The 12,128-nt window shown below is 41.6% G+C and overlaps 1 protein-coding gene across 2 annotated transcripts in view; it reads left to right on the plus strand.

Annotated features, from left to right (window-relative positions):
* The window catches only part of LOC114563942 (TSC22 domain family protein 1), a 36,714-nt gene that overhangs the window by 17,621 nt on the left and 6,965 nt on the right, over positions 1–12,128 (plus strand). The window contains exon 1 of one of the 2 annotated variants that reach the window (XM_028590965.1): positions 10,646–11,410. The exons of the other annotated variant lie outside the window; for it this stretch is intronic. Coding sequence (XP_028446766.1) covers positions 11,301–11,410 — 110 coding nt within the window. The 5' untranslated portion in view covers positions 10,646–11,300. Of the gene's footprint in view, positions 1–10,645; positions 11,411–12,128 lie in introns of those variants that run through there. 2 annotated transcript variants of the gene reach the window in all.

Consider the following 12,128-nt stretch of genomic DNA (forward strand, 5'->3'; position numbering starts at 1 on the left):
TACCACCAGGTGGCAGTGTATACCAGCCTAGATCTCTGAAGTCTCAATGCATCTTCTAACAGCCAGTGTGAATGTATACATTTTCAAAGAAATCAGATGAGGCCATGTGAGTGTTAGCCATTTTATTTTATTGAGTCAGCAGTTTTTAGTTATGCATTTTCCATCATGTAAATATTTGGGTAATTTTCAGTGTGACAAAGGTCACACTGAAAGGTAGTAGACTACTCAACTCCGTTTCAACGGTCAAATCACATTTTCTGCAATTGATAGAAATAGTAAAGTGTAAAATAGGATGTTTCTCTGTTAGCAGTGTAACATAATGTGGCTTCTTGAATGTCTTTAAGTCTTTAACGGCTAAATACTATTGTATAATTAACAGTGTTATGCTCAGGAGGAATGTTAATGAATCCAACTGTGGCTGGGAACTTCATCAGTTTGTATAATACAAATTAGATTTTTCATTACTAACCATGTTTTATTGCCATTGACAGGAAGACTGCAGGGTTATTTCTATAAGATGTATTTGTTTTTTTACAGTGATACTCAAAGTAGACATATTGTCTGCACAGCCTTGTATATTGTTGTTCATAGGATTTTCTTTTCTTTCTTTCATGTTTCCCTTTGGACTTTACCATTTTTGCTGCAACAGGTAAGACCTTTCTAAGTTATTTTTGTTTTGACACACTATGATCCAAGTTTTATTTAAAGTGTGGTAGAATCCAGGTTATAGGAGGGCAGCGTAAGGCCGGTTACACACTGGCTGCGTGGCGTGAGCGTGCCAGCTGCGTGGCGTGTCCCTTTTTTATATTTCGGCTCCCATGTTATCAGGTTAGAGCTTACACACTGCCTGCGTGACACGCAGGTCTCAAAACTTGTGCCTGCTAAATGGAACGAATGCCTATTTTTCACGCGGCATGCAAGCGTGTTGGAAGTGTTTCCAGGCAAAATAGAATAGGAAAAGATGTTTATATGTCATTTTGACACAAATACATATTAATAAATGACATGTTGATGTTTGAAAGTCTCTAAGTTTTGATATAAATGCAGATATATAAATTTAGTTAAAAAAAAATCAAGTTTCTAATATTGCACCTGTCAATACAGAACGAAAAATTCTGTAGCCTATTTTGCCGTCAATACTGCCGACGTTGTCTTTGCTGTAATCAAATCGGTATATATTTATGTTTAACATGGTATTTCATTTTATCAATGGGGAAACATGTCACATGTGTACAGACAAGGCTAGCAGCAGCACCGCGTCAGACACGTTTCTGGTGTGTAAAGACATAGAAAAATCTACGCAGCTGACATGCAACAGAAACGCCACGCTCACGCCACGCAGCCAGTGTGTAACCGGCCTAATGTTATCCTCCTCTTTCTGTTCCAGTCAGAATGAATACTGATTATCAACTGAACAAGCAAGAGGGTGCATGAGGTCGCATCTTATTTAAGGAGGTCCAAAGTGTCAGGAAGGTCCACTGTGACAGAGAACATAAATTTCCAATTTTTTTTTTTTTTTCCTTGATGCAAGTTACAGAAAGCACTATAACCAAAATCTACAAGTTTTTCAAAGGAGAACAGGGGACTTTTGAATTGAACTCTGATTTCTCACCAGGAGATGGCGATGTGGCTTTTAGTTACTCTTTCTGCATACAGTTATAGAATGTGTTGATAGTTGTATCGGACTTTGGCATTTCTTGTCACATGTCAGCAAACCTTTCCTTTAGCTGCTTGGTACATCCGTACAACATACTTTGCTATTTTGGGTGAGCTCAGAAAGCAATGACCCAAGCTGTCCAGTGGTCTCCTTTTTATAAACGGGGCTGAAAACATGCGTACGCCACTTACCACGCAAAGGTTGTGATTTCTAAAAAAAAAAAAAAAACTTGACGGGAGAATGTGCGGTCCTCCGCGCAAACTCTGACCCATGCGTATGCACATTTTGGAGACGATGGGAATTGGCGACGCAGATGGTGAGGTGGTGAAGTATTGATGTGACACGCACATTTCTTCCCTCCATATCATCCACGTCATGAAGATTACATCCAGCAGTGTTATTTGCACTTGTACTGAGCGATATTAGTTCCATAAACACCTTGTGAAATCCAACTCAAATTTTAAATCAAAATTCGTTCTTAATATTTAATCGGCGCGGTCTCACCGTCACGTTGTCCGCTACGGAGCGCAGGAGGAGGAGACGGCCCGACTCCATGAAATACATGGTAGCATCATGTACCCTAGCATTAAACTGCAGAACACAGTGTAAATAACTAATCTATCTGTCTTTAATACTGTGCATATATCATCAAATGTCAAAGTCTGGAAATACAGCCGTTAAAGTTCTCGCGCAATTGGTACCCTTAATGTCCTCGTTATCAGTCCAAACTTTAATACTGTCCGTGACAAAACCTGCATGAAGAAAAGTGTGTTTGCCTATTAGACTTTCTTTCGTCTTCAAATTGTATCTCGGGGTGTGGGATACCACTAGTTGATGCTGTGATTTTGGCAAGGTGTTAACAATCACAAATTGTTGTAAACATATAAATACTGCGGTGAACCTGTGCGTAATGCTGCATGATGGCACTGCTGGCCCTGCAGGAGGACTATGACGATGACTGGCTAATATGCCGATTTAAATTCCCTAAAGCTGTGCTCTTGGATCTATGTGCTGAAATGGGTCCAGTAGAGAGGGCAACGCGCCGGAACTGTGACATCCCGGTCCAAATACAGGTCCTCGCCACTCTTGGGGAAACCGGCTGTTTCCAGAGGGCAGACGGCTAAGTGTTTAATATAAATATTATATATAATCTTCAACTTTATTGCTAAGACTTGTTTGGATATAATATATAGTTCTGTTAAATCTTATCATATAGGTCTGGTATATCGAAGCTGTCTCCGAGTGCCGTAATGCCTGCCGTTTTGGACGGTATTATTAATATAGGTGGTCTATAGATCAGATTTCCCTACACTGTGCGGGAACAGGCCAAAATTATAATTCAATTTGCAGCAATTCCTGAGTGTCTGAGAGGTGTTTTTGCTTTTTCCCCGCCAGTCGTCATGATTCGGTGTAAAGAACAACTGCCAGGGTCATGAACTTACTGATCAGCATTCAAGAGGTGCTTTGCATTGACTATTTATGGTTAAAAATGGGCGTGTACAGGGCGGGATAAGAGGCTAATTCACGTACGCACACTTGTGGGTAATCTATGATTTATAAAGGGAACATTGCTTACAGATGTGCGTACGCACGGTTTTATAAAAGAAAATTCATAATTTTATAAATGTTTTGTTGGCGTACGCCATTTTTGGCTTTTGGGCGTACGTACACTTTTAGTAAGGCTCCTACGCACAGTTTTTATAAATGAGACCCCAGATGTAAACTCAGAAATATCATACTCTGTAAGGGTGGCCTTAACAAGTATGCCAGCAGCGTGTAGGGGTGAAGACTGTACATGTGAACAGCATTTACTGCAAGATATTCTGCTGATCATTTGTACCAAAACCAAACCGGGCCAGGATCCAAGTATACTGAATATAAGAGCAGAAATATCCAGAGAAGAATCCATCACCTCAGTGAAAGTGGCATGATGATGGTGAGAGCGTCTGTATTGTCCTGCCTGACTATAAAGCTGTGCAGGAGACAACAGTTTGTTTGTTTGTAGCTAAGCTGTGCTTTTGATAGCTTTGCTGTCGTCAGAGAATTAGGCCCTGACGGTGAAGTCATCTTTTGTTAATCCACTCACTGCTCTGTCCTCTTCTCTTCACTTGTAATCTTGCATCTGTGCACGCACACACACACACACACACACACACACACACACACACACACACACACACACATACATTCTATGTCTCTCCCTCTCTTTTCTCTCTCAAATGACTCCCTCTCTCTCAATGAGAAGGCAGGGAAATGGGTCAGGGCTTGTAGCCTAATTGTTCTAGAGCTATTGATTTGATGAACTCTCCCTGACCTGTTTCAACAACTGCTATAAGAGGAAAAAAAAAAATGAAAAAATTACCATGCTTCTTTTCTAGTATGTAGGTTTCTAGGTTTGTATTGAGGCAACATAGACATTCTTGGTGTTCAGAGATGTTTGGATAGGCTGAAACAAACTAAGATGGGCGGTAGCATCAGTTTCCTGTCACCAATCACCTGACCCCTCAGTCTGTTAGGCCAAAGTTAAACATAGCCAAGCAAAGACACTGCAGCATGGGGGTGGGGGGGATGGGAGAAACGGCACCATAAAACAAAGCAAACCAAACCAATTTCCAGTAGCAAATTGGAATGAGGTTTTTCATTGGTTGTGGAATCTCTAAAATACCATGGATTTTTAATAGGTGTCTAGCAGAAAAATTGAAGAATTCTGTAGGGAAGTTTAGGAAGAATACAGGGAACTTTGCAATTAAGCCACTTTATCACAATGTACCTGGATATTTGTTGTGCATATCAATAGCTTTATCAGCTGAGCTGTAGTGGAAACTAATAGACTGTTGACACTTTTACAGCTTTTCAAAATTAACAAACCAGCAAATAATGGCAGTGAAAGACATGGAGAAGTTGTTGAATTTGACTTCAGTGTCAGTAGAGACACTTGGAAGATTTGTCTTACTAGCTTTGCATGAAATGTGAGCTTGGTGACACGTGAGAGGTTGGAATCGTGTACATGCAATAAATTGATCTAAAATAGACAACAGAGACCACTGGTTAAGGTATATCTCATCAGCTCACAGTTAAACAAACAAAACAAACACAGGACTCCTGATGCTGTTAATCTTGTCAGCCAAAAACTTCTGTATACAGTATGTTACCAGTGCCTCTGCTCACAGCCTGCACTGAGCCTGAAAGCCTTTTGGTCGTGTCGAAGGAGGGGGGGGAAGAGGTTTGTTGAGATGTAGACTAGGCATGAGAGGGAGATGACTCACTTGTTCTTGTGGTTCGGTGGACTATGAAGCGATAAACAGCCTCCCAGCCAACACAAACTGTGGGGGGTGTGTGTGTGTGTGTGTGTGTGTGTGTTCCTCCTCCATCAGACTCTAAAAGAGAAGACGTACAGTATCTCAAAAGAAGGGTTGTTCAATTCAAATGGAAGAGGGAGATAAATGTAACATGAGCATAGTGAAAGAAAATAAATGCGTTATGAAGACCAATTTGAGTTTAAGCCCTCGAAAGTAAGTTTCTAAGCTGTAGTTTCACCAATTCCAATAACTTCAAACTGGCCAAAGCTGAATAGAAACCCCAGCTGACTTGATAAAGGTCTCTCTGTAAAGCCTACGGCACCACAGGCATGTCTTGTTTTTATTGTAATGTTGGTATCCCGATATTTCTCATATGACTTTCAAAATCCATTACTGACGCCATTGAATATATAAACATAGCTGTGAGGTGTTATTGTGTAACCGCAGCATGTTGCGGAGTATACATTTTGAATTGAGTTGTTAAATGGGGACAAGGGGGTGGGAATCTATGCACCTCACTATTAGATTCTGATTCATAGGGCTACGCATCTTGATGCATCAGATTTTTTAATTTCTAAATTTATTTTTTCTCACTGTAACTACTTGCTACATTTAAAACATAGCATATTTGTAATGATCCATTATTCAAATAAACAGATAAATCTGCTTCCATTATCTTTTTATTAATACATGAAATATGGTTTCTCGTTTGTTGCGTTCCCAAAGTATTTTAGTTCAGTTAGACTGCAAACTGCTGCGTTCGTGCTCACCCGCACCCGCTGCAAGAGTTGAGTTGTGTTCTCCCTAGGCGAGCGACGCGCAGTGCAAATCCATGAACGAGAGACCGAGGGCCAGATGTACGTACATTTGCGAATGTGGTGTTATCAGCGCCGTGGCCAACCCGCAGAAAGCGCACGCTGTGATACTTCAGCTCACGTCGTATTTACCAAACCTGCAGTTCATCGGGTAATCGGCGCCTTTCTCCGCCCACTATACCGTAAATTGCGCGCATCTTTCTATCATGGATCAGCCACCAAGTCGTTCAAAACAGCGAAAACTAAGATTTAGCGATAACGAAGTTGATCTGCATGAGGTAACCGCTTGATGCGTGTTATTTCGGCATTAGTGGTGGGGAAATATATGTATTGACTGGTGCGCTGTAGCAAAGCGTTAAGTACTGGTGCTATGATACGGCTGAGTGCGAACTGCGATATTCCCACTGCTGATGCTATGACTGTTTTGAAATGATCCCGATGCCAATATTTGTAATGTAGCGAGGAGTTTAACAACTGCTGGAATGGAATGTGAACGCTGAGTCGGAGATATGATGTCATCTTTGATTTCTTCCAGTAACTGTAATATTGCGTGGCTGCTTAATCTGTAACGCTTAATGATTTTGTGTTCACTCAACTGAAAAAGTGTGAACCTTGTGACAAAAATCTTTTCAGCTCGTCTCCTTGGCCTATGTCTTCGTCTTGCTCTGATTACCGCTGCCATTTCACCAGGAGGCATATGCGAGGAAACCCGCTTGCAGCTGGTTTACACCTGCTTTTAAGAGGCGGAGAATTTTCACCGCAAAATAGAGGCGCGCTTTCACGGACGGTTTTTGTACATACCGCGGAATACATAATTAGGCGCACTATGCGCTTCCCCTCCGATCTCTTTATGGGAAACTCCCACTTTCCCCTTCACCCTCCCATGAATGCATATGCATGACAAGGAAAAGTGCAATTTGCCATTTTCAGTCCCCGCTACAGGCAGTCTGCGCTTTTACCTCAGTGCGGTCTGTTTGTACATACCTCGCCATGCTTTCACGCGCATGTTGCGAAACAAATACGCCTGAAGTGGGCTCAAAAGCGTTAGTACATCCTGCCCTGATTCTTGCTGTTTGTGAGTTCGCTAAAATAAACTTAGCACAAAAAGTAAGGATATTTGTGTTTGGTAGTTTATTTCTCTGTTGTAACAATGCTTTTTGGCAATAAATCTTATACCGTTGGAAAGCCTGTTTAGTTCCCTTACAAATGGTGCCCCATTTGTAAGGAACATGCATTTGTGGGCAGCAGCGCTGAGTATGTGGGTTGCGCCCATGAAACATTTGCCAAATCTTCTCTGCCAATGCCAAACTATTCTGCCATTGACTCGTTTGGTGTTTTTTCAGATTTTTGTGCTAAGTTTATAAAATGGTCTTCTAAACAGTTATCAGGACATAGACAGCGGGGCTTTTGCTTGTCAGAGCATTGGCACAAGACTGGATTTATCGGGTAACGTCAGGAATTATGACTAACTTTAGCTATCAACAACAGTCCGTGGTAAGGAAAGACTAGTATTGCCAATATTTGTTATAAATCGACCTGCGATTAGGGATATACAGTATGATAGGCCTACCACAGTCAGCTAATGTCTTTCAGTTGTATGGCAGTGATACAGTAGTGCACAGAATCTCCATGGTCGCCCGGCGTTTAATCGCGGAGCGTTGTCCTTTGCATGAGGAGCGTAGTAGACCCCGCGGATCCACGTGACTACTCAGGCCAAGTGTCGCTCCCCGTGTGAAAAGCCCTTTACTTCTATCCTCTGTTGTCTGGACTCGGACCGCTGTGTGTTCTTTGGCTGCTAATCCTTTTAATGCCAGGTTTCACTCCACATTACTCAGTCCTGCTGCTCACACACACTTATGTAAGTGTGTGTGTGTGTGTGTGTGTGTGTGTGTGTGTGTGTGTGTGTGTGTGTGTGTGTGTGTGTGTGTGTGTGTGTGTGTGTGTGTGTGTGTGTGTGTGTGTGTGTGTGTGTGCCCACCAGTGGGTATTAAAAGTATCTTAATAAACAATGCAGATGGTATTTGTTGAGCAATTTACTAGCATTTAGCAACAGGAGCATAAGGTCTACCTGCTGTAATTAAGTGACATCATTTGTTCTATTTCTTTGTCTTGAATCCTTACAAGGATGTTAAAGGACCACAACTGTGTGCGTTTTTGCATGTTAAGCCAATTTGCTAGATGTGATTTCCCTGTGTGTTTATGTTGCTGGTGCTTGAGGTGGGTCAGATAGTCCAGTAGATCTGCTATGGTGTGAAGAGTGAGAGGATATGTTTGCGTCCATCATGTATCCTAAATTGTATTTTGTAAAAATGCACAAACATGTATCGTACATGGTAATGCATTTTAACATTTTTGCATTTTTATTGCAGATAAGAGATAAAATCTGACCTGATGATTAGCTAAACTTAAGTGGAAGGATTAATCAGAATATCAGTGTGAGATCAAATTAAATGTCTGTCTAAACGCCGTGCAAAAATAAATCGACATTAGGGTTGGGCGGTAGTACGGTATACTGCGGGGTCTTAAAAATAGCAACGGTATCAGTTTCAATACCATCATTAGGAGACAAGGATTAAATATTAACTATAATTTATGTCATTATGTGTGGTTGTCATCACGTGACAGTGTGGAGGAGAAAGTAGTTTTTTTTTGGAAGTTGTTATGTTATTATTGTTTGGTATTCTGTTTCTGAACGGTGCACAAGCCAACAGTTTGGTGATGCCGTCTGAGCCTTGCGTCATAATTTTTAATTAGTCACGATAATACCGTATACCGCGGTAAAATAGGGAGGTTTGACGGTATCAAAATTTGGATACCGCCCAACCCTAATCTCCATCAAACCATATTAGAAATATGTATTTGTCATTGCATTTGTTCTCAGCTCTCCCTGTTTCCATGACTTTTTGAGACCGTCCTGGTGCTGAGGCGGTGGATCTGGGCCATTCTGGTCTCTTGTGTCTCTGGCGGACTTTCTCTCCCTCCTTCTCTCCCTCTGCCTCTCCCCCAGTGTGTGTGCCTGAGTTGAGTATAGAGCGAGCACTAAGGACTTGCTGCTGTCAGCCCGAATGCTCCAAAAGCACCTCTCTCTCTTACGTATGGAGGCCAAAATGGCCACTCATCATTCCTCCCTTTCCTCTCTGACTGACTCACTCAGTAGCTCTCTGTCATTCTCCATAGTCAGGGTGCGACTATGGAAAACCACTGCCAGGGCTTACTGGTAAAGTCTGTGTGTCCTTTCCACTATCAAACTACAGCTCAGCCAAAAGCCTTTACAATTCAACAATTCAATAGGCCTCTTTTTTTCATCGCTGGGACATGCCAGGCCCCTTTTATTAACTTCCATTTCCCCCACTGCTTTACTTAACAGCCTTTAATCGGGTTAGATTGTCTTTACTGTGTGATTTTTATCATATGTTAATGTTTGCAAAAGTAGATTTTCTTTTTTTTTTTTTTTTTTTTTTTTTCTTCAAAGTAGGCTTTTGTTTATAACATGCACTAATAAATGGGCTTGCTCATGGATGCATACATTAACTGTACTAATATATTCAGTTAGTATTTCTTTGTTTATTATGCACATCTGTTCTAATGTCTAATGTCCATTATCTTTGTAGCTACGCAAAGCTTGACTGCATTTTATAAGTCTATTTTCTGGCACATGACTTTAAGTCTAAAAAAGCATTCACTGAGGATGGTTCATCATTGGAGATATCAGATATACACTGAACTAGTGAGTGAACTGTGTGTAGTGTTTAGATGATGACTTGCTACAACTATAATTGTAGATATAAAATAGAATAAAAAAAACTGATGCTGCAACTGCATGGCCTGTGTTGCACCTCAAAAGGATTCAAAAGGTGGTTTTGGTGGAAAGGTTGTGTTTTGAGTCTCCTCCTTATGGTATTGGAGGATCGGTCTCAAGTGTTGAAGTATAGTGTACGTTTTTACTGCCAGTACAGGTACAAGTAATGAGTGTATCCAGTTACCAGCAGGTGTGTAGTGTGGCAATAATCATGCTGCTGTTGGCTCTTGCCCGAATCACTTTTGGAGACGTTGGCCTGCTGTAGAGTAGCCGAATACTTTTTTCCTGACAATCATTCAGTGCTTGACTTTACATTTGGCATCAAAACAAGCTGATGTTTTGATAGAAATGATGAAATGTTTGTAACATCAGCTGCTTGTGAAAGGCTGCATTTCACATCATTGCAGCATTCGCTCTAGTCCAAGTGGTGGTTATGTCCACCCAGTGACAGTGAATTCTGATGCTGCAGGTATGTTAGGATGCCACAAAGGGAATATTAAGCCTTTTTGAAAGTTTTTGAAAACTTACTACTTTCCAATTTTTAGTTTTAGTTGATCAAGCAACTGTATCACTTTTCTTAATAATAGCGAGAGAGGCAGAAGGTCGAAGTTTGATTCAAGGTAATTGGAACCGGTTATTCGGCTAACAGCCACTGCCGTATGACTGCATGACCCAACCAGAAGTCCTGTGATACTGATTCACCGCAGCACATGGAGTCTGTTAGGACAAGTGAAATCCCCTGCATTATGCTCACGCTTTACCTGTTGTTTCTTGGCCGGCTGTCCCTAAGCCGGCGAAGGCCCTGCGAGTGCATGTTGTGTTTTCTGTCTGCTGAGGCACTAAGCCATCTTAAGGGGGCCTTTCAATGAGAAATGACAAGATAAGACCCCGAGGCACAGGGCCGTTGTCTATCACGCAGAGGGCTGGCATAGAAAACTACAGAGTGTGCAGAAAAAAAAAAAAAAAAAAGATTCATGATTCATTTTGAAACTGCCAACTAAACCAACAAGTGAAAGTGTCAGGGCGACGAGATGACCAAAATCCCAGATGACTTTGACCTCTCAGTGGTTCTGACAACCTTTTTTATGTGACAAGAAAAATATGTAGTCTTATCTGTAATCTCGGTTACCCTTGACTTTTGGGACAATCTGTACGGTCAAGTCCCTCATACATCACATCTAAACCGTGGCAGTGGACGTTTAGCTATTTATGTTGCATGTTCAGTTCATCTACATTCCTGTGGTCTCATTATTCTAAAGAGACCCATAATTGCACGTTGCTCAGTAAAAAAAGAGGGCTGCTGAAGGGATGTCCACAGTTTTGTTGTACATCCGTGTCTCAGGCTATAGAGGGCAGAGGGCTTATGGTGTAGGAGCTGGGAAATCAGTGGGCCAAATGCTAATCTCTGTTGATGGTTTATGTAACTCCCAGTGTCACATGATCACACGTCACCACCCGCCCAGCTACTGTCTGTACTCAGTAATTCACTCACTAGTCAGCCATTCAAACACAAATGGATGACATAGACAGAGGAAGAAGAATGTGGAGCACACATATACATAGTCATCATAACCTGGCACGCTGCCTTTGATTCCCTATGCAGCTGCACATACGAATGCATCTGTAGGGCGCGACCCAGATCTGTTCTGCTAAATTTTAAGAAGGAGCGAGGAGTGTCAGAAAAGCCAAAACAAAGAAGCTCGGGAGCCTCTTGTTACTTTGGAGTGTACATGATCCTGCTGACGGGCGGCTCCATGAGAGTGCGGGGAGCACAAGCGGAGGGCCATGACGAGATGGCAATGAAGCTTTTGTTCTGGGAGCTGGAGCAGCATCTCAAAAGGTAAATAAAGACATGGAATCCCCAGGGAGTCAGTACAGTGGCCAATCACAACAGTAGCTGCACACAAAGGGCTGCATGGCTATATTGTCCTTTCCCCTTCAGTCATTCGTGGCTTCAGGGGCAGCGGTAACACAGAGGTATACTTAAAGCAGATACTATAAACGGGTTTGCTGGGTACTCATATCTATAGTAAAGATATTGGAGGGTGCGTTAATGTATAGTAAACTATAGAAAACTGGAAACGTAGATGGCATACAGCGGTGGTATACATGTGTGCCATTTAGTAATATCTCCAGAGGACCGTAAGTAATTAAAACCCACAGCGTGTTACTTTTTATGTCACTGAGTTTCTTGCCATATTCTGCTTTTTTTGTAACAGCTCTGTTGCCATCATGTTTGTCCCTCTGGTCCATCATTTCACATCAAGTCCTCCTTGCTTCTGCAACAGTATAGCAACACAAATGCCACAAGACAGTTGTTTTGTGAGTCTCAACGTCTGCAGTGTTGCAGCCCTCACACTTCTTGTATTGTTTGCATTTTTGTAAGCGTTTTGTAAAAGAAACTGCACTGAAAGCTGGAAATTGACATGTGGTGATACATAGTTACTAGTTTGTTATGTACAGCTGGCTGTACATGCTCATTTGTTGTATGAGACTACATTATATTAAGGTGTTTCTAATCTGTATGTAAGTTTTTATTTTTTATTTATTTTTTTTAT

The sequence above is a fragment of the Perca flavescens genome, chromosome 11 (genome assembly GCF_004354835.1).
Source record: "Perca flavescens isolate YP-PL-M2 chromosome 11, PFLA_1.0, whole genome shotgun sequence".
In the NCBI taxonomy this organism is placed as follows: Eukaryota; Metazoa; Chordata; class Actinopteri; order Perciformes; family Percidae; genus Perca; species Perca flavescens.